This window comes from Danio aesculapii, chromosome 3 (assembly GCF_903798145.1).
Source record: "Danio aesculapii chromosome 3, fDanAes4.1, whole genome shotgun sequence".
NCBI lineage: Eukaryota > Metazoa > Chordata > Actinopteri > Cypriniformes > Danionidae > Danio > Danio aesculapii.
The window spans coordinates 53,259,405-53,283,555 of NC_079437.1; the positions used below are offsets into that span (position 1 = coordinate 53,259,405).

Genomic DNA, 24,151 nt, shown 5'->3' on the forward strand with positions numbered 1-24,151 from the left:
GAAGTCCCTGTCATCGCAGCGCATGCCCATTCATGCGTCCTAAATAGTGCAGTCTACATAGGCAGCTCAGTGTGTTTTTGAGACACCGCCCGTGCAGTTGTCTGAAAAGGGAGGAGAGCAGAGCTGCTCTCAAACTCGGCACACTTCCTGCTCTCGCTGTAGTTCCATCAGTCAGTCAGTGAATCCGTGAGTCCGGCAGCGGGAGTGCAGAGGAGGGATGGCGGAGAAGAGCCCTGACCCGAGCGGCTCTAATGGTCGGCGGTGTCCCGCTCCTTCTCCCGGAGAGAGGCTGCAGGCGTCCGGAAGCGGCTCTTCCAAATGGGTTCGTCTGAACGTCGGCGGCACGTACTTTCTGACGACGAGGCAAACGCTGTGTAGAGACCCGAAATCTTTCCTGTACCGCCTGTGCCAGGCCGACCCCGACCTCGACTCTGACAAGGTATTCAAACTAGCTTGATTCACTAGCACGGCAATGAGCATTAACCTCTGTTTCGCTTATATTGGCTTTGATCTGTTTGTTTAAACCGGGGAAACCCGAAATGACGGCTCTGCGGTGTTCCCCTTTGCTATCTTGAGGTTTTTGAATATTTTAGCTTAACGGCTAGCTGATAAAGTTACATTAAACAGAGCCCCGTTTACTAGCTTAGCCTAACCGATAACATTTAGTGTAACGTTAACGAAGTCAACATTGAAGTTAACATTAGCTGTAGATATTAAGATATGGCCAAATATGTATATTTGTGCTCGTTTAAGCATTTCGTGTTAAAATGCATAAACCGTGCTCAAATACCGTTCCTCATAAAAGTAACGGTAACGTTACATGTCAAGTTCTAACTGATTATAGTTCCACTAGTGATGATTTCACAAAACTATTTAAAACGATAACGTTACCAATGCTTGCTCCTAAGTTAGTTACGTTACTAGATCGCACCATTAACATTATCTGACTGAACTCTTAAAATAGTAGTCACAGTTTACATTAAGCCTTTGTCATTAATTAATACGACCTGGCAATGAGCTTATTTATTTATTTAACATTTTATTATTTAATATATAATGTGTACCAATGAGCTAACAATGTAGTATAATGTTGCCATTAAGGTTGTAAATACTGGAAACGTTATTAATTATTAATTGTATGTAATGCATTAAATATTGTTCAATTTACTGAAAGTCCTTGAAAATTTTTTAATTGCTCCTTCATTTCTCATGTAACCGCTGGGTTTCTGTTTTTGTAACTGTTGTATTGTAATATGTAGTTGGCGTTTGCCATCCATGAACATTTTGTTGGATGGTGACATGGCAATAAAATAAATAACTAATTTTATTTATAAATAAGAATGTCACAGTGGGCCGATTGCTTAGATTTTGGATTGATCTTTTTAATCTAATAATACACAAAGTAAGCAAACAAAAAAGTTACTTTTAAGTGCTGTTAAACGATTAATCACATCCAAAATAAGAGTTAATATTTATCAAATATATTTGTGCATACTGTGTTGTATAAAATGTTTGGGTGTGTGTGTGTGCATATGTACTACAAATTATACAGTGCTCAGCATGATTGAGTACACCCCGTTATGAAAATGAATATTTTTATCCATTTGTCAATAAATATAGGCAATGTATTTTAGTGAATTTAAACTAAACAGATTTTTTTTTTCTTTTTTTTTAATTGTATTTAATATTTTATTATAACATAAATTTGGATATACTAGTTTTTGGACCATTATCATAAGTTATTTTGTTAGATATGCTCCAGATTTGGCTTCAGTACTGACTAATTTAATGTCTATGCACAAATATAATATTGTATAGCTTCCTATTAAGAATATGAATTAAAAAAGATGAATTTAAAAGATTTATGTGGGGTGTACATGTATATGCTGAGCACTGTTTATACATACATATACATACATACATACATACATACATGCATTCGTACATACATACATACATATTTAATACAAATTATAAACATGTTTCTGTATATAAATTTACAATTTAAATATTTCACTTGTATTTTTGTACAGCATGTATTTATACATACATACACAGTACACATGCATAAATTATGTAAATACAAACCGTTATCTTAGATGCGACTAACCATTTGATGACACTAAATATTTAACATTCAACGCATTACATTTATTCTTCAATCTTTGTTATGGAAATGTCATTTCTATGAATGTTTTTTTATTTGATGTAATAGCAATAATTAGCTAAATCTTTTTTTTAAATCACAATTGATCTAAAATACAGATCTCACAAATAAACTGGTTATATATATATATATATCTTCAACATTATTATTATTATTATTATTATTATTATCATCATCATCATTATGCACTACATTTAATATTTATTATCCTCCAGCATCAGTGTTTTTAATAAATCCTTCAGTTTCTTCCATGTGTCACAAGAAGAAATGGGGTTGCCTGCATGGCTTTAAACTTTTAAAGGTCACTATGCATCATTTATCAGGGCAACGACATTTGAAAGCCACTAAAAAGACAAAGAATTTCTTCTGTCCAAAAATATTTCTTCCAAATTAATTTCCCAATCACAAGGTTGAGTTTGCGTGACTTAACTGAAGGTCGCTCTCCTAAACGCTTTAATGTGAGTGTGAACGCTGTGGAATAAAGCTGACTTTTCTAACCTCCGTATCGATCAGTGGTAATGATGTTGTGCTGGAGATGGATCAGCGTCCCTATGGGCTCTGCTGCATGTATGTTAAATGTCAGCCACACCTTTTCTTAACAGACACTCTTCTGTATCCATCAACCACTGATTGCCATTACTTGAAAATTCCTTCATGTGAGGAAAGGTCCAGAGGCTTTGAAGCCAGATTTGGGGCTGCAGAGGGTTTGCATTCATCCTAGGTTAAAAATAACCATATATATATATATATATATATATATATATATATATATATATATATATATATATATATATATATATATATATATATATATATATATATATATATATATATATATATATATATATATATATATATATATATATATATATATATATATATATACATACACACACACACACACACACACTACATAATTTTTAATCACATTTTTTTTCTTCTCAATCACACACCATCGCAGTAACGATGGAGCAGAATGCAAAAAGAAAATATTTTGTGATTTGTAAATATTTGTAAAATACAGAAGTAGTTTAGAGGATGTCATTTTTTCTGATGATTCATTTGGTCAGAGTACAGAACAAACAGCATGGATCAATCTGAAATCTGATGACTGTAAAAAGTCACGTGGTTGTGATTTGCTAGCACATTTAAAGGACTGCATTGGAGAATAATCAAATTCACGGATTGATTTACTAACCCTTGACGTGTTCCAGAATAATAAAGATATTTTGCAGAATGTTGGAAACCTTTAACCATTCACTTCCATAGTATTTGTAATGGATGTGAATGGTTACAGATTTTCAGCTTTCTTTAAATTAACTTCTTTTGCGTGCAACAGAAGACTCTCAAACTAGTTTGGAACAAATCAAGGATGAGTAAGTAATGTTGGAATTCTCACTTTTCGGGTGTAATATGCCTTGAGGTCAAATATTTTAATGCATTATATAAGACTGTAGAGCTGTTCGATTATGGGAAAAATCATAATCACGATTATTTTGGTCATAATTGTAACCATGATTATTCAAAACGATATACAGTTGAAGTCAAAATTATTCGCCCTCCTGATAACTATTTATTTATTTATTTATTTTTAATAAATCTTTCCCAAAAGATAGAGAACAGATTGAGGAATTTTTCGTAGTATTTCCTGTAATATCTGTTTCTTCTGGAGAAAGTCTTGTGTTGTTTTATTTTGGCTTGAATAAAAGCTGGTTTAAATATTTTTAAACCATTTTAAGGTCAATATTTACCCCCTTAAGCAATATCAATTTTTGATTGTCTGCAGAAGAAACTAGTTATACAATGACTTTCCTAATTACCCTAACTTGCCTAATTAACCTAGTTAAGCCTTTAAATTGCACTTTAAGCTGAATACTAATATCTTTAAAAAATATGTAATAAAATGTTATGTGCTGTCATCATAGCAAAGATAAAAGAAATCAGTTATTAGAAAAGAGTTATTAAATCTATTATCTTTAGAAATGGGTTGAAAGAAGATTTTTTTTGTCCGTTGAACACTAATAATTCAGGAGGGCTGATAATTCTGACTTCAATGTATTCACCTTATTCTCCGCGTACGAGCGGGCGCAGCCATTTGAATTATTTTGGCTCAACTTCCGGTCTCATTCACTTCCATTCATTTTTAAACGTTAATAACAGCTCGTTTTGCTGCTTGGTGTTGCAAACTGATATTTTCTTATTATATTATTCTACTTTGTCTGTATTGTAATGCAAACACTTGTATGTAGAGTAAGCAGTTTGACCGTTTTTTGCCGTTTATTATTCCTAGTCATTTCTACCATAGGCAACTGAATCGGAAGTTCTAAAACAATCGCAAAAACGAGCGCAATTCCTCATCAAAGAATAAGGTCAATAAATACAATTATTTTCCACCCTGTAAATAAGGAAAGGGAAATGAATACAGTAGAAAAAAAATATGAAACAAACTGTGCTTAAAGCATCTTCACTGTAAGAATAAACTAATTACAGCTACAAAAGTCCTTCAGTCAAGAGCAGTGAGTGATTTTGTCCTTTTATTGTTTGATTAATGATAAAAATAGTCGGCAGCAGGAATATTGCGTGCTGTCACTTTAAGAGCAGTACGGATCTTATTTATGGTTTCACTTTCACATGTCTTTTGATTCTCAACTCGTTTATTTCATAAATGAGTGTTCATATGAATAATCACTAAACACCGCGTTTTGACAAATCTGCATGTATTTGATCATTAAAGCGCTCGCATTAAGATGACTTTAGATGTGTGTGCTCTGCTCGTCATTGAGGCTGAGCGCACACACACACATCAACATGCAGTCTCATTCGCGCTTTTAAAAACATGATTCGATAATTCGAATGTACATCAATGAATGATGCGCATCCCATGCTGCAAATGTTACATTGCAGTACATGCTTTGAGTAATTTTCACGTGAATCTGAGCTTTGCAGAGCAACAAATGTGTACAACTGGAAAGGAGGCGGAGTAAGATGCAATAATTGTGTTATCTCGATTCATGTTTTTTCATAATTGTTAGAAGCCAAAATGGAAATCAAAACTGAATTTCGATTAATTGCACCGCTCTAAAAGACTATATTTAATATGTAACATTTCTTTCATACTTTTATTTTTCTGCACTCAGTTTTACTGGTTAAACATATTTTATGATTCTTAACGCATGTGTTTTTAAAGGGATATTCCCCCAAAAATACACATTTACTGAAGTGGTTCCAAACCTTTATTTCTGATTAACACAGAAGATGTTTTGAAGAATTTTGGAAATCGGTAACCATCAACATCTATAGTTGGAAAATCAAGTACTATGGACGTCAGTGGTTACAGGTTTTCAACATTCTTCACGATATCTTCTTTTGTGTTCAACAGAAGACAGAAACTCAAACAAAAAAAATTTTTTTTTCGCAATCTTTCCCTTTAATTCATATCATGAAATTGATTTAGTTTAACGATTCATCAGTAGCTTAATAACAACTTTAGGAACTCTATGAAAGGTTTTACTTCCATCAATTTTAGATTTATTCAATGTTAACAGTGAAACATTTAAGAGATTTTGTGTGATGATTTATTTAAAATAAAGTTTCTATTATTAGTAGTTATGGATGGTACCGAAACAAGGTATGCTTTCGGTATCGGTGCTACATTATAAAAGACCGAAGTATCAATAAGCTCTGACATTAATGGTTCTGCTATCGGTACTGGAGAATTATTGCTGAATAAACTTATTACTTACAGTAGCATCATTTTACTGACCAAACTATCTGAGTGGACAGCGGCAATTCCTGTTGCAACAACGCAACAAGGTGTTTTCTTGTATAAGTGGAAACGGAAGCAATCTAAGTGAAAGTATCTTTAAAAAGTGCATTAACTGCCTAGCTACTAAAGGTAATGCTACTAATGCCTAGTGCATTGCTGCCTACTAAAGGTAACGTTATCCAAATCGTTATTCCAGCAGTCAATCACCTAAATTAGAATGATATTAATAGTTAAATAAACACACACATTCGGTTACAATGAAAACAGAATTTTTTCTGCAGTAGCCTAAATAAATCTTAAACATTAAAAATGCTTTTACATCAGCTGTATTTACCAATATAGCCTAATAATAAACTATGCTTATTAAGAAATGATGAAAAAAAACTGCTTATTTTTACATTGCAAGATGCTCCAAAACTGAATTATTTACACAGTTAACTCCCAAAACACTGTTAACTCATGTATGTGATGCAAAAAATCATAAACATTATCTCATTTAACTGCATTTTGCAACTCAAAGAGGGTATTTTCAACTGCAGGGAGCACAATACTCCCAAGAAAGATCCCGACTTCTGCCAGAAAAGGCAAACATGTTGATTTTTCTCGACGTTCTTTTACAGAAAAAAATGTATTTATTTGTTTTACAATTATTTGTTCCGTTTTATTTTTACATTAAAAACGTAATAATAAAGTGTTGTTAATTCTGTTCAAATAGTTTTTTCGTAAAAAAAAAAAAACACTACAACTACAGAGAAGAGAACTGTTAAAGTACCGAACTGATAAGTGGTATCGATAAAAGTAGTAATACTGTTAAAAACTTAACGATACCCGTCCCTAATAGTAGTAGTATGTTTTTCACAATAGTATTATATAGGTTTACATTATTCTGGATAAGCTGATTTGAAATTATATTATGTATTGTAATAACGTGTATATTACAATGTAATAACGTGGTTAAAATAATTGAATGTGCTTTATTACGTATAGAATTTGTTATATTTATAAAATACAAACCTGCTGCAAACTCCACTTTCATAGTCCTCAGTTGTATAAATGATGTTTGTCATGCTTAAATTCCTTCAGAGATTAATACTGCGTTTCTGAAAGTGCTGTTTTCTCTTCTAGGATGAAACGGGTGCTTATTTGATAGACCGAGATCCCACTTATTTTGGTCCAGTGCTCAACTATTTGAGACATGGGAAGCTGGTGCTAAACAGAGGCCTGGCAGAGGAAGGTATGACAGGAACTTTAGGATACGTCCAGACATGCTTTCGATTTCTTTCGTTGTTTAACTGACGGCTAAATTCAGTTTTAATTTGTTTGTTAGCTGTTTGTGGTTTATTGTTTAATTAGTGAAATGTTCCTCAGGTGTGCTGGAAGAGGCTGAATTCTACAATATCACTTCACTGATTAAACTGGTCAAAGACAAAATCAGGGAGAGGGATTGTAAGACCGCCCAGGTAAGATTATTTTTTTTATTCACATTTTTAAATGTACTTTTTTTTTCAACCATATTTTGTAACTTATTTTATCCTTTTGAGGTAATTTTTAACACTGTTAACCCAAAAGCGTTTAATCCAAAAGAGTTTAATATAATTTATAACTGTAGTATGATTTTTCTCGCCATGAAAATAACCATAGAAGCTGACATGGTGTTAAACACAAACAAATGAGAAATGTTATGGTGCTCTGCTCTTCTTTTAAGTGAAAATCTTCTCCAGTTGCTTCCTCTTTTTCAGGCTGTTGAGGTCACATGTTTATATATAAACAGTAAAAAGATGCTAGTAGGGCTGAGCAAGTCATCGAATTTACAATTCACTAATTTACATGTTACTATTTGGTTTTGCCTTTTTATCTTGAGCCATGTTTTGAATGAAGCACATTTGCAAGAGATGTACGTTTTGGTTTAGAGTTTGCACCTAGGTAGATGTTAAAGAAATGCCTTTTGTAATTTGTGTTTAGTAATTGTATGTTCTGCTGGGCAATGTGAAAAATCAAAGTCATCTCATATCCTGATAATGATATATATCATGATATATTCAATCATGTAATAGCGACCACATGGAAAATACTTTTTAAAGTATATGCTCATGTATGTACTCCTTTGTATGTCATTATTTTTGAACTTTGGCCAAATGTTTGATGTAGGAATGTAGAAATGTAAAATTAATTGTTATATAAAATATAATAATAATAATATTGCAAAATTAATATTTGCATTCCTAATTTAAAATATTGATTTATATAAAAAGCAAAAATTGTTCTTTTAAGCTTGACAGGGTTTCTGCGGGTCATAAATCTCAAAATCTAATTTTTAAAGGCTTAAATTTACTGAAATGTTGTGTTGTAGGGCTTAAATCATTTTTAAACAGGTCTTAATCTTCCTTTGTTTCTGTATTGCTATTCAATCTGGCCAACACCCATACAATCACCAATCAATGGACAGATTGTTGTGCATAGATTTAGTTTATTATAGTTATTTTTTTTTTACTTTTAAGATATTTGTTCATTTTGTTTTTAATTTTTAAAGAAAGTTTGTTGGAAAAAGTGTAAAGATACAAGTAGAGCTTGCTTGTTTTTACACTATTTAAAATATCTAAGAAATATCTAAAATATTTTTTTTATTATTGTATTATTAAATGTATTAAATTATAATATTTTTTTGATAGGGCAAATACAATTCTTTTTCATCTGAGCCATTTGAAAAATTCCTTAGCGTTTAGCCCTTTATAAGTTTAAAATTTGATTCATTGTAGTCTTAAAAATGTCTTAACTCTTGGCTTGAAACTTCTTCACCATACTGTTCATGCATAATTTCTGCCTTCATCCAAATAATGAAAGATAATTACTAGTGTATTACCATGACTCTATGCTAAGGATTTCTTGCAGTGGCCTGGTTGGCCCAATGGTAAAGATTTCTACCTGTCCTGCCACAGGTCAAAAGTCCCAGATTACCTGTTGAAGGAAATGAAGAGTCTTCTGAAAGGAAAATTCAACCAGATTAGTAGACCAGCGTTACACTAGTATATTTCATAAATATTGGACACAGTTGTTCTATACTCGCATTCATAGCTTCAAGTCAATAAACCAGAATCTCAAAAAGGTTAAGATCAAGACAATACTCCGATTAAGAGTCTACTATGTACACAGCAATTTTTGATTAACTTAATCCAAATAAAGTCATATTTGAACTAAAGGGAAATCGAAATAAGGAATGTGGACTATACCTTTTTTTAGTGGCCTTATTGAAGTGCAGTACAGACATGTAAACACTGCTATAAAACTATTTTCACCACATTTTGCGACAGAATATTCCACGCACACACACACACACGTGCACACACACACACACACACACACACACACACGGCTGTTTGACACCATTCTCTGAACCTATCAAGTCAGTAATGGAACACAGACACCCGCATCACAAAATGCTGAGGTTTTTTTTTCCCCATTTGGCGTACGCTATCAAATTTAACTAAAAACAGCACTTTTCCATCAGTTATTACATCATACTCACAACCAATATCTCAGTTTTTCACAGGGGCATGCATAATATGTTCCTGAATGAAAGTGAAAGTGCCAAACTGAATAAAATAACATTTTTATTTTGGCTAGAATAAAAGCAAACTGCAGTTAAAAGTTGAAAAAATAAATAAATAAATTGAACAACCGAAATTACATGAATAGTGTGGTAACATAATGATGTTAATCGAATTATGTGCTATAACATGTAACACAGGGTCATGAAAGGAACATTCAAAAAGCAACTCATGTAAACACCTTAATCATATTATTGTCTTATTCAGATTAAGGCAAGTCATTTGATAATAGATGTCCATGTAAACATAGTCATAGTTGACCTGATTTTACTATGAGCACTCTAGTCAACCATTTCCTCGAGCGACATCTTGCACACTGCATGCGAGTTGGCCATGCCTACTTATTTACATGTTATAGTTTACTTAGGGGAAAAATCTATTATGGTTGACAAATAATTCTGTGGTAATGATATATACAGCCAGTCCTAAAAGCCAGTTTTGCATAAATTGGGCAGTTTTTTGCCTATTTTAAGACACAACGTTTTCACATTTGTTCTTTCTGTACTATTTGACACATGAAATGATCAAAATGTCTTGGGTGGTTTTGCAGATCTGTCTTTTGCATGGGATTTGTCTTACACTGCATTTCCAGGTCTTGTCAAAATGCTCCCGCTGTATCCCATGACAAATGTGTCCTCTGAATGTGCCATCTCAGCACCTCCATCTGATGACATTTGTGGGTCTGCAGGAGTGACCGAATCATTTTACTGCTAAATTACAGCACTGTCAAGAAGAAAAGTTGTGCCCTGCTGCTTTTTCATAGTTGTTTTTTTGTTTTGTTTTTAGCTTCCAGTAAAGCACGTCTACAGAGTCCTGCAGTGTCAGGAAGAGGAACTGACTCAGATGGTCTCCACCATGTCAGATGGCTGGAAGTTTGAACAGGTGATTAGAAAAACAATGAAGTATTGGATCACACTGTTTAACGTTTTGTCATATGATAGATGTTCATGTGTTATATTGAGATGAGGAAATCAGTTTCCATCAAACAAATGAAGCACAACAGTCTTAAACACTGATGATAAAACATGTTTTTGAGCTGTAAACTAGTATGCTTTCTGAAAGATCGTGTGACATTTCAGCTTTGGTGTCACTGGAATATTTTACATCTTAAAATCATTACAATAAAAGACAAATAATATGTAGTAGAATAATGTTTCACAATTTCTGTTTATGCTATATATTTTTGGGGTAAATAATGCAGCCTAGTTAAACATAAAATACCGTTTTAGTATATGTATTCTAAAAAGCTTATAAAACCCAAACTTTTTAAACATAAAACTAAAATTACTGTTTAGCCATCCAACATGAAGGTCACTTAGAGCACTAAAGATGTTCGTTAGGTGAAACCATGGTCCTTTCTTGCACAGAGCAACAGTCAGAATCATGGTTATTAATTTGTTTTATACTGAAGAATTATTGAAAAGGAAAGAAACTTCTTTGTAACTTGTGTACGAATTTTTTGACTATAAAACTTGTGTGTGTGTGTGTATATATATATATATGTATATATATGTATATATATGTATATATATGTATATATATATATGTATATATATGTGTATATATATATATATATATATATATATATATATATATATATATATATATATATTATTGAATATGTATATATATTATTGAATATGTATATTACACTCACCGGCCACTTTATTAGGTACACCGTTCCAACTGCTGATTAACTCTAATTTCTAATAAGCCAATCACTTGGCAGCAACTCTGTGCATTTAGGCATGTAGACATGGTCAAGACAATCTGTTGCAATTCAAACTGAGCATCAAAATTGGGAAGAAAAGTGATTTACGTAGCTACAGTTCGCACAGCTACAGTTCGCACAGGCTCACCAAAATTGGACAATAGAAGATTGAAAAACATTGCCTGGTCTGATGAGTCTCGATTTCTGCTGCGACATTCGGATGGTAGGGTCATAATTTGGCATCAACAACATGAAAGCATGGATCCATCCTGCCTTGTATCAATGGTTTAGGCTGTTGGAGGTGGTGTAATGGTGTGGGGGATATTTTCTTGGCACACTTTGGGCTCATTAGTACCAATTGAGCATCATGGCAATGCCATAGCCTACCAGAGTATTGTTGCTGACCATGTCCATCCCATTTATGACCACAATGTACCCATCTTCTGATAACTACTTCCAGCAGGAAAACACACCATGTGATAAAGTGTGACTCATCTCAGACTGGTTTCCTGAACATGACAATGAGTTCACTGTACACAAATGGCCTCCACAGTCACCAGAGATCAGTCCAATAGAGCACCCTTGGGATGTGGTGGAACGGGAGATTCGCATCATGGATGTGCAGCCGACAAATCTACACTAACTGTGTGATGTTATCATGTCAATATGGACCAAAATTACTGAGAAATATTTCCAGTAGCTTGTTGAATCTATGCCATGAAGGATTAAGGCAGTTCTGAAGGCAAAAGGGGTCCAACCTGGTACTAGTAAGGTGTACCTAATAAAGTGCGAGCGTATATTATAATGTATATTCTAAAATGATTTTAGAGAACATTTTTATTCAGGAAATATTTAATAAGGTGGGTGTCTTCTGAAGGAAGTTTGAATGTTTATCATTCATCAAACTGAAACATTTTATATGACTGAAGATGAATAAATTAACAGCATATTCTTTTTTGGTCTCCTACTCTTTTTATAATTAAATTGTGTCAAAACACCTTAAGAATTGTGTTGATTTAGCTCATTTGAAATGAGTAGATTTGAACAAACAGCCAAAATCTTTTTTTTTTTGAGTACATATTTTAAATAATATCCTTCCACATTTATTAGCTTCTTTTTAGTTGGACGCCCAATGTAAATGCTATCCCCAAAAACTCAAGAATTGTGTTGATTCAGCTCATTTTAAATAACTCATTTAAGAAGCAAAACCCCCTTTTTTTTGTAACTTTTAGCTCAACCCTTTCATGTTTATTAGCTGTAGTTCAGTCGAACACCATGTATAATTTGGATACAAGCTATTCATTTTGTGTGTAATATAATGACCTATTTATTCTGTGCTAGTGAACAGTGTGTGATGGCATTCAGTTTCCAGTGTGGACAGACTGCAGTCATCAGTTGTAGACAGTGTGTAACAGGCATAATTAATACGCTGTTCCTTTTAAATGTCACGGCCATCTGTGATCCTAAAGCCAGTGGTTTATGTAGGTGCCTCTGCTGTTTTTGGTGGTTAGATGTTACTTACAGAGTCAAATTTTTGGGATGCTAATTTTACTATGATTCACCAGTTTGCAAAACATTCTGTTTGCATCTGTTCTTTGAATGTGCTTTTTCTTTCTCTTTGCATAGACGGCAACCATCTTATTAGAATTCACAGCTAAACCTATAGTGAGCGGCGCTTGCTGTTAAATGAAAGGTATACAGTGTTGAATTGAGCAGCGCAGGAGGGTTTTCCCTGGTGCAGTGAGTGAGTTGTATGCACTTCTGACCTGCATTTGGCTCGTCTACAAGTGTGGCCTTATATGGGCAGCAGTAAGGTGACAGAATGTCAGGCATTTCTCTCGATTGCACCTTTTAAAAATGCTGTATATAGAAACAGTAATAGATAAAATGTAGTTACCAATAATGTAGGATGATGTTATCTGTCCTAAAAGTTCTTTGTTTTTAAATTCTATGATTTTGACCTAAGCTGCAAGAAAAAGGTTACATTGAACAGGTATAATTATCAAAAATATACTCTGTGTATTGCTTTATTGTGTGTATATATACGGTTGAAGTCAGAATCATTAGCCCCCTTTGAATTTATTTTTTTATTTCCCAAATGATATTTAACAGAGCAAGGAAATTTTCACAGTATGTCTGATAATATTTTTTCTTCTGGAGAAAGTCTTATTTGTTTTATTTTGGCTAGAATAAAAGCAGTTTAAAAAAATTTAAAACCCATTTCAAGGTCAATATTCTTAGCCTCTTTAAGCTATATATTTTTTTTTCGATAGTCTACAGAACAAACCATCTTTATACAAAAACTTGCCTAATTACCCTAACCTGCCTAGTTAACCTAATTGACCTAGTTAAGCCTTTAAATGTCACTTGTCTGTGTCTGGAAAAATATCTAGTCAAATATTATTTACTGTCATCATGGCAAAGATAAAATAAATTGGTTATTAGAAATGAGTTATTAAAACTATTAGGTTTAGAAATGTGTTGAAAGTATTTTACAATAAAGTCTAATTAGTTAATGGATTAAGATCAACAGAAAAAGGCAGATATAAAACGGTTACTGTTAATATTAGTTAAGAATAAACAACTTTTTTTTTTTTTTTTGGATATTAAGTTCATTTACTATTATTGTTACAAGTATCATTTTTTTTTAATGTAGTAGAATGATGTTTCACACAATTTTGGTTTTACTGTTTTTTTATGTTAAATAAATGCAGACCAGTTAAGCATAAAGTGCTTTTTTTAATATAAGTATTATAAAATCTTGCCAACCCAAACTTTTTAAAGATGTATATTTGTAGATGTTTCTTAGTTTTACATTAAGATAACATTTGCTGTCTTCTAAAGCTCAATTAAAATTACTCCAGAAAAAGGTTACTTTAATGCAGGGGTGTCCAAACTCGGTCCTGGAGGGCCGGTGTCCTGCAGATTTTAGCTCCAACTTGCCTCAACACACCTGCACGGATGTTTCTAGAAAGCCTAGTAAGTGCTTGATTAGCTAGCCCAGGTGTGTCTGATTGGGGTTGGAACTAAACTTTGCAGGACACCGGCCCTCCAGGACCGAGCTTGGACATGCCTGCTTTAATGCGTATCATAACAAAAAAGATGGATTAAAATCAACAGTAAAAGACAGAAAAATGGCAGATACATAACAGTTACTGTAATATTAGTTAAAAACACACGTTTTTGGATATTAAGTCACTTTAATAAAATTGATATAATCAAAATAATTTAATATAATCAGATTACAATTTTTTACATAAGATTAACACGAGCTTTTGTTGTTTTGAACTATTAGAACCTTTTTGCTATACTGTATACCAATCAACATTTCAGCATCTAGTAGGCCAAATGAATGTGCAAAGGTTAATGTTTAAAGTAATTAACTAATTAAGTCTCCAAGCATTTGGCACTGTTATGAACACCACTGCAAATACAAGGGGATTATTTTTAAAAAGCACTCTCTAAAGGTTTATATACTAAATACTTATTCACAGTATTTTGAAGTGTACAATATATTAATATTCTGCATATTCATTATCACAACACATTGGATGACGTGGTATTGGCATGTCTATTTTAAGCAAAAGTAACTGATTAATTATTTAACACATTTATGCTTTATAATTAGTATTATTATCCACTCCAGAATGTAAAGTTTTTATTGTGTTATTACTATTATTTTTATTAGTGAGTGCAGTCTAATGTTTAGAGCAGGGGTCTCAAACTGCCGGCCCGCGGGCCATTTACGCCATTATTTTATTATTTTTATTCATTTTTTTTAATAGCTTTTTATTATTGTTATGAATTTTATCTTATGTATTATTTATTGCTGTTTTTTTATGTAGATCCTTCCAAATTAAATTTTTTTTAATGAAAAGTGTACCTTTTAAATAATTATTATTATTATTATTATTATTATTATTATTATTATTATTTATGTATTTTATATTATGTATTATCTTATGCTGTTTTTTAAATGTGAATCTTTCCAAAATTGCGGTTTTTCTATCAAAAGTAAACCTTAAAAGATTATTATTATTATTATTATTATTATTATTATTATTATTATTAATGTATTTTATCTTATGTATTTATAACTATTGATGACTTTTATTGTTAAAATATTGTTATAATTATAAAAAAGTGATATTTATAAAATGTGGTAAACTTGTTTTTTTTTTTTTTTAAATCATCAGAAGCCGATACGAAAATAAACTTAAAACTCTGTCTCTCTGTATCATGTTTAGATCACCTAACCATGATCACAAAGTTAGCAATAACTCCATTGTAGAAGCAATGGAAACTTTTTTGCAAGATTGCTTTTATTTGAATAGCAGGATGCATATTGTTTGCTTGTTGTTTTTGCATATTGGTTTTCTTGTGGTGGCAGGGCCAGGCACAGAAACGCGCTTGGGGCGTTTGAGGGACAAGCTGTAATTTGTGGTATGATGGGGATGTTCGGGGCCAATATATGTTAATCTGCAGTCTGTGGCTGGTGTGAGGAAGCGTCTGTGGTTCAGCGTCCTGTGCTGAGTGAGGCAACTAAGGTAATGTCTGCTGGTTCAGTCTAATCAGCAAAGAGACAGAGGCATCAGAATTCAAGTGGAGTTTAATGGTCACCTTTGTGAGATGCTGACAGTCCAAACGAAATGTTATTTGCGAATAATGTGTGATTTTTGTTTTTTGTTGAATTTTTTTATTTATTTATTTTTTTCATTCATATTTCTTGTGTACTTGACCTTTTTGTAAAACCATTTTTTCCACCCAGATAAACATTATTTGAGTCTAACAAGTCACTATCAAATGATGTATTTTTATATTTCAACATAATGCAAAAATAATCAAATTAAGCTATAAATCAGCATATGTCATTGTCATAATTATTGTATAGTAATGAGAATTTGTAATTTTGCCACAAGATTAGTTACTAAAAGAAAGCAATAATTAAAGTTTTATTTTACTTTGCATATAAATGACTATCTTAAACCACCTTTTAACCAACCAAACTTAAGTGTCATTAAAACTGCCCCTGATCATACCTGTATTGTACCCTTAAGCCTAATCATAATGCTAAATCAAACATAAACTGTATCCCATGTCCGTAACCACAACATTGTTTTGCAATGCAACATAAACCAAAGTACATTGTGCCTTACAATCTTATTTTAATCTTTTATTTAAGTGATTAAATATACTTAATATAAGTGGGACCTGTTTTTTATTTATTTATTTTATATTTTGTAATAAAATACAGCTTAGAAATATTTTTGAGAGTTTTTATTTTTTTATTAGATTATCCTGCGTGGAAGTCAGTGGTTAAAAAAAAAAATAAATAAATAAATAACTTCACTATTTTGGAAATAAGCTCATTTTACAAGACTCCTAAAGTTGTCCCAATCTCTGGGTGTTGTAGAAGCGCTTGGCTTAGGTTAGCATAAATCATTAATTTGAATTTTATACTGTTAGCATCTGTGTAATTCAATTGTCATTTAATTATCTAACGTAAAACAAAACTTAAACCCCCATTAACCAACCAAACTTAACAGTGTCACTAAAACTGCCCCTAACTCATACCCTTATTGTACCCTTAAACCTAATCATAATGCTAAATCAAACCTAAACCGTATCCCACCTCAATAACAACAACATTGATTTGCAGTGCAACATAAACCATAAAGTACATTGTGCCTTACAATCTTATTTTAATATTATTTAACTAGTATAAAATAAACTTGCTAGTGAAATATATTTAATAACGTAAGTGAAATATATTTATACCTGTTTTTATATATACATATGTATTAGTTAATATAAAGCAAAGTTTTCTAGTCAATTCTAAACATTATTAAATAAACTAGGTATTACCTTCGGCCAACTAGCCTCAGTCAAGTTTGGTTTTTGGCCCTTCATAAGAAAACATTTGGGCACCCCTGCTTTAAGTAGAGTATCCAGTCTTTGGCTTCTGGTTCTTACAAATACAATTACACATTATTACCAGCTACCAATATAAACATTGAAAAGAATTGTGGATTCGTTCATATTTTTGGAACAAACATTCATCCAATCAGCTGACTTTGGAAATGGTATCGTCATGTGTTTTCCACTTTCTCTCTTTCTCCTGGCCAGCTGGTGAGCATCGGCTCTTCATACAACTACGGAAACGAGGATCAGGCCGAGTTCCTCTGCGTGGTCTCCAAGGAGCTGCACAATCAGTCATACGGCACAAACAGCGAGCCCAGTGAAAAGGCCAAGGTGAGGCTCTTTTTCTCCCTCGTGCACCCACGAAAATAGTCACTTACGCGCACATCGTAAGAAAAAATATATATATAAAAATCCCAAAGCTCCAGTCTTCACACGATCACATGGCATAACAGCAGTCAAAGAAAGCTGATTAACCACATCAAACATTTTGTTTTTTCCTGCATGCCATGCGCACTGAGGATGTGGGAATAATGTTTTCTTTTTTATTTTCTTTCTTGGTGAGGCATCATTTACATATCACTTAAGCTGATAATTAGGTCTCTGCTGAATACTCAAGTCACTCTCTCTCCCTCCCGCACCCAAATCTCTCCGTTTGACGCATGCTAGATATTAGAAAGCCTTAGAATTATGTCCTCAGCTCATCGAAGGCTTGCTTTCCTACTGGCAGATAAAGCTCAATATTTAATGCGCTTCCGTCAGTTGCTGCAGCCATGAGTTTTAATCGCAATTCATTTGACTCTGTTTGAGCAGTTTTCTGACAGGGTAATGCAGGTTCGGGTCAACAGGGGCTTGGGCTGTAATAAACACGCTGGGATGATTTCACCAAGGCATTGTTGTGCGCTTCCTGTGAGGTTCACACAATCAGTTGTACAAATATAAGTGACTGGTTCACGTTTAGGGCTGGGTCATACAGTGTGCAAAATAAATAAACAAACAAAAACTGTACATGCTTTTGTATTTATGTGCTCTGCAGTGGTGTAAGGGTGCATGTATAAAAGTATTATTCATTTATTTATTCTTTTAATAAAGCCAACATGCATGTCTCATTAACAATATGAATTTTGAAGAGGTAAAATAGTTCCAATAAATAATAAATCTAATAAAAAAAAAAAGCATTTCCACACATTTTTATTATATAATTAATCACAAATAAATATACTCATTGTATTTACTTAAAATATATACTCACTGGCCACTGTATTAGGTACAACTGCTCTTTGACACAAATTTGTAATCAGCCATTCACATGGCAGCAACTCAATGCATTTAGGCATGTAGACATGGTCAAGACAATGTGCTGCAGTTCAAACCGAGCATGAATGGCTGTTGGTGCCAGATGGGCAGGATTGAGTATTTCTGAATCTGCTGACCTACTGGGATTTTCACGCACAATCATCTCTAGGGTTTACAGAGAATGGTCAAAAAAAAAGAAAATATCCAGTAAGCGGCAGTTCTGTGGGTGCAAATGCCTTGTTCATGCCAGAGGTCAGAGGATAATGGCCAGACTGGTTCCAGCTTATAGAAAAGCAACAGTAACTCAAATAACCACTCGTTACAACCGAGTTATGCAGAAGAGCATCTTTGAATGCACGACATGTCTAACCTTGAGGCGGATGGGCTACAGCAGCAAAAGACCACACAGGGTGCCACTCCTCTGACAGCTAAGAACAGGAAACTGAGGCTATAATATAATATATTTGATGGAATAACTCTGATTTTCAGTCACACTAAATAGAAGCATTTGTTGTTTTTCAGTTGTCAATTTTTGTCTAAATAATATTTTCATTAAACATTTTGAATTAGTATTATAAGACCTTTATTGTAAAAAAAACAAAACAAAAAAAACAGTATCATTTAACTCAAATCCATACCTCATAAATCTAGAGAAATGTCCATGCATCTCACAATTTATCCCACAGACCAACAGAACAATGTGTGATTTATGAAATTAAATCATATTTAGTAATAGATTTTTTTATATACAGCGTTATTTATTTGCCGAATTTAAAACGATTTCATGAACAATTATGACAAATTCTATGAAGATACTTCAGCGAACATCTGCAAGTTCACCCACAACCAATTATGTCTCTTTAGTGCTGAATTATAAATCCTGTATTGAATAATTGAGGAGCTTCTATTTTATCCTGCCATCCTCACTTTTACCCATCCCATCCATTAACAGTTGTTTCTGTCTTGCAGATTCTTCAAGAACAAGGCTCTCGAATGTGAAACAGCTTGTGTTTTATGGCCTCGGGATCTCCAGCAGTTGCCGGGCAAGAAAAGAAAAAAAAAAAACGACCCACCACCATATCACACTGAGAGAGAATATTCAAGTCAAGCGGAATGACAACCTATTTGGAATGGATGTTCTGTTTTGTTTTAAATTAATTGACACTTGTTTGTGCCTGCACAGCTTGACCGGACTGTTGATTTTTATTTTTTTTTTGACATTGGCGGATTTTTTCCGAAACGTTATTTTTGTCTGGAAGGTAGGAATATGCATGTCCTTTTAGTAAGGCTCAATCACGTCTGGTCCAATCATGTTTACTCAGGGTCTCTTTATCGACTTTCACAAAATGTTTATCATGCCGTTTGTGGTCCAATGAGCAATTTTGTCCGGGGAAAAAAAGGAAAACAATTATATTTACAAATGTATAAAATGCCGGAAAGTTAAACCTCGTCGTTAAAAATCGTAATTATGAGAGTTGAGTTACAAAAAAAAAAAAAAAAAGTATTTTGAGATTGAGAATTCATTCTAAATAGTGGCTTGCGTGTACTGTTGACTGGTGAGGGATTGGCGGGGTTTTTTTTTATAGCAAAGATTTGCTTTAGCATGTTGGTAATAACAGATGAGACTGATCTTTTTTTTTTTTTTTTTATTGCATAGTGTTAGATATTATGCCAGAAGGGTGAACGAACATCTTCAACAGTTTGCCTCAAAGCTTCCTCCCGTTTGGTGAGGTTTGACTGTTGCTGCCTTCAATTGGCTGATGAGAACAGAAAATGTTTGTCTTCCATCCCCACGTGTTCATTCCACATGGACTTTGCTTAAACTGGAACTATTTGAATGCCTTTTTGTGGGGGAGGGGTTGATAAACAACATACCTGACACTGTTGACTAATGAAACGTGTTAAATTCGCAACAGATGGTATTGGTTAATTGGAGAGCATTCACGGGTTATTTCGCCGCTTCTGTCTTCATTTAATCATCCTCGTGTCATTCCATGACCTGAAGACATTTTGTTGATGTTCAACAGATCACTGAAGAAGAAGAACTGCTAAAACTGTGGTCCTTGATGAGAAATACAATGCACGTCAATGGTTCTCGGTAATTTCAGAGTCCAAAAAACAGGATGCAGATAAAACAAAGTTAAAGTCATTAAGCGGAGAAGAAGGTGAACATTTTTTACAGCATTGTTATCTTTAATCTATAATAAGCAGGGGTGGCACGGTGGCTCAGTGGTTAGCACTGTCACCTTACAGAAAGATGGTCTCTGATTCGGGTCCCCACTGGGTCAGTTGGCGTTTCGGTGTGGATTTTGCATGTTCTCCCTCTGTTCACGTGGGTTTCCTCCGGGTGCTCCGGTTTCCCCCACAGTCCAAAGACATGTGGTATAGGTGAATTGGGCAAACTAAATTAACCGTAGTGTGTGAATGGGTGTTTCCCAGTACTGGGTTACAGCTGGAAGGGCATACACTCTTTAAGACATATGTCGGAATTCATTCATGATAAATAAGGGACTAAGCTGAAGGAAAACTAATGAATGAATTTAATAAGAAGGGGTGTAACAGTTAACAAAATTCAGTGTCTGATTTGATATCATGATTTAAGGCTGGTTTATACATCTACGTCAATCGATCGCCATGACGCCTGCCTTGCACGTAGCCGTGCATGTATACTTTTATGTTGCTCTGGAATAACACTTCCGAAACGCTATGTTCCTCTGACGAGTTTCTTTGTGGGTGTTTTGTTGCTAACTTAATGTACAAGTACCTAAAACTTGCTCATTCAGAGGCAGGAACTGGCAGATGTGCAACAATTTGATCATAAGGTAAATACAAACAGAAGTTTTGCCCACAGTCATCACAGCTACCAAGCTGACCAATCACAAAGCTTGCGTTACGCATCGTTTCCACTTGTAGTTACTTTCTTGAGAAGTTCGAATCAGCGTCAGCAACGGTGAGGGTATGCGACCGCCCGAAGGCTGTGCCAGAGCCTACGCGTGCGCTTAAGGCAGAAGTATAAATCAGCCTTTAGTATGTTTTTGATACGGCTAAAAGACATCGATTTCCTCAATGTTTTTGGGGGTCATTTTTTATTAAAACTAAGATCATTAAGCATGACCTTATTTTGTACTTTCATAGCAGCATATAAAACAGCTCTTTTAGTTTTAGTAGTAATAAATAAAAAACAAATACACAGAAAAAATATATATATATATATTTAAGTACATGGAACTCTGTGTTTTGTGCATGATATGAAAATCTCACCTGCAGCGGAAAACTTGTGCTTTTTTTTTTTCCCTTCGCTCTTTGTTTTAGAACGTTCTCTTCATTTGCCTATGAGTAAATAACTAGAAGTAATAAATGACTGTAAACGGTCAAAGTACTTGTTTATGAAAGTACATACAGAGTTTAAATCTAATATGAAAGTACAAGTTTGCAGCATCAAGCAGCATAACAAGCTGTTTTTTTTTTTCTATTTAACAGCTAAAAATAAATGGAAGTAAATGTGAAAGACTCCAGGCAATAAAGTTCCAATGGCTGCAACCACTCGTACGTGAAAGGCAGTCAGGAATTACTGTCTGTCTGGGAAATGGGCTTGGGAAGATATAGTGTAAGGGGCCATTCACACAGAACACATCTTTGTGTCTAAAAACACATGACACATTGCTTAGAAAAGTGTTTTTTTTTTTTTGTGCTCCTCCATGTTGCCATCAAATAAAACAGTCACGCCAGCTTGTAACTGTAAACAGGAGCTCACAAAACTTGCCCCACCTCTGAGTATTTCTGATTGGTTCACTGCTTCGGAACGGTCATTGATGAGCTCTACTGCCTGTAAAAACTTCTAATGGCGTCTTAAAAACATGACGCTCATTTGATGCGAGACACAAATGTGTGTGAGACCGTGATGTGCATTTCTTTCACACACTTCAAGCTCTTTTAGAATTCTGTTTGTAATTCACACCAAACTAAAAGTTCAATATCAATGTGTGTATTGTTACACCCCTTCGTAATTACATCTGCACTGACGATGTTTTGTTCTGCCTACTTTTTAGACACTCGAGAGAAAAGTTGAATAGCATAACACGAATCTCCAAATACCACAGTTTCAGCTACAAATCTTCTTTAATGCTCTACTGAAGGAATAAAAATGTGCTGAGGATCAGTGAATCGACAGCATTTTTGGGGGCGAAACTCCCTTTAAGGCAAGGCAAGGCCACAAAGACATAGAGTCTGATTTGTTTGGGCAATACCATTGAGAACAATGCTTTATTTACATGACAGCGACTGTTAATCAGTAGTGTTGTAGGGCTTATCGCGTTCACGCTTTGAGACGGAGACTGAACTTTTAGAAGAGTGACACATTAACAACGTTTTTGCATTGCATCGGTTTAGCTTTATAAAATTTGAACGTTTATTCCACGTATACATTGTCCAGTTGTTTATTTAAAAAGAAAAACCATTTTATTTTTGACAATGTTGCCTTTAATGAACCTCCACAAGATCTGAAATTGATTTGGAATTGTGGTCAGGGAAATAACACATCACTTTTGCTAGGCTACAAGCATATCTAATCAACATCTTGTATATAATCTAAAGAGCATCATATTCAACGCATGTTATTTTTCCTAATCCTCTCTTACACACACACACACACACACACAAAGGGCTTTTACTATTGGAATTGAAGCTATAATTTTTTGCCGAGATTCGAATCTCATAATATTGCCTGATCAAGGCAGAGTTTACATGGCTAGTGTTTTATAAACAACAATACTACACGTTTACTTACCTTGACTTATGTGACGCCACATTCTAGTTTGGTTTCAAGACCTGTATGTTTACATATCTTCTTCGATTTACCTAGTTAGTTACTGTCAACCTTGTGTCTTAGCAGCTAGAGATCGGCATCAGTCGGAGCGTTAAGTTGCTCGCCCGCCGTGTCTGAATGGTGAAATTGAGGCTCCACAGTGCATGATGTCCCGCACTGAAAATGCCCATCGTTCACTGCTGACGTCCAGGCTGTGACACTGGAGACTGCTGGTCATCACTGTGTCGGGTGCTGAAGCCCTTAAATTAGCTTTTTTAAAATTATTATTTATTTTATACATGTCGTCTGCGTCCGCAGATTTTGGTGGAGATCGCCGTTTATCATCTCCATTACGTCTGCTGGACTCGGTCAGCCATGTTTTTTACATTTCAGTAGCCCGTTTACATAAACTCGTTTCTGATGGGCACCAGTTGTTTTGTTTGTATTCCTGAAGCAGGCGTCTGATATCCTGCGTTAGATTACTTTTTCTTTTGTTCTAAATTTTAAGCGTGCAATCTGCAAAACGTATTTTGAAAATGGGCAGAAGCAAACTGAAACGTCTTTTGCTCCACTTTGGTCACTGCTGTTCCTATACTTATTCTATAACATGTTTTTGTATTTGTATTTTTTTTATGCTTACAATTTGTGTATTCACATAGTATATTATATTATATTATATTATATTATATTATATATATGTAATTGCAAGTTACGACTGGGGAAAAATGTATATGATGGTAATGCTAGAACCTGGTCAAACTAAATAAACACTTTTGAATTCTGAAACGTTTTTTTACTTTGATTTCTAGTTGTCTTTTTACCGTGGTATAAATTAACAACAAAGAAGGGAAGGGCTTTAAAGCGTCAAATTTTTAAAAATGGT

General features: G+C 33.9%; 1 protein-coding gene across 1 annotated transcript; it reads left to right on the top strand.

Annotated features, from left to right (window-relative positions):
* Nucleotides 1–134: 134 nt before the first annotated feature.
* Nucleotides 135–24,054, top strand: kctd5a (potassium channel tetramerization domain containing 5a). Its single transcript, XM_056454234.1, has 6 exons — nt 135–439; nt 7,059–7,167; nt 7,302–7,393; nt 10,325–10,420; nt 17,376–17,501; nt 19,434–24,054. The coding sequence occupies exons 1-6, from the start codon at nt 218–220 to the stop codon at nt 19,461–19,463; spliced, it is 675 nt and encodes a 224-aa protein (XP_056310209.1). The 5' UTR covers nt 135–217; the 3' UTR covers nt 19,464–24,054.
* Nucleotides 24,055–24,151: the final 97 nt, after the last annotated feature.

Coding starts and splice junctions, on each gene's coding strand:
- kctd5a (XM_056454234.1), top strand. CDS start 218: ATGGCGGAGAAGAGCCCTGACCCGAGCGGCTCTAATGGTCGGCGGTGT. Junction 440..7,058: donor CCGACCTCGACTCTGACAAG/GTATTCAAACTA, acceptor TTTCTCTTCTAG/GATGAAACGGGTGCTTATTT. Junction 17,502..19,433: donor AGCCCAGTGAAAAGGCCAAG/GTGAGGCTCTTT, acceptor TCTGTCTTGCAG/ATTCTTCAAGAACAAGGCTC.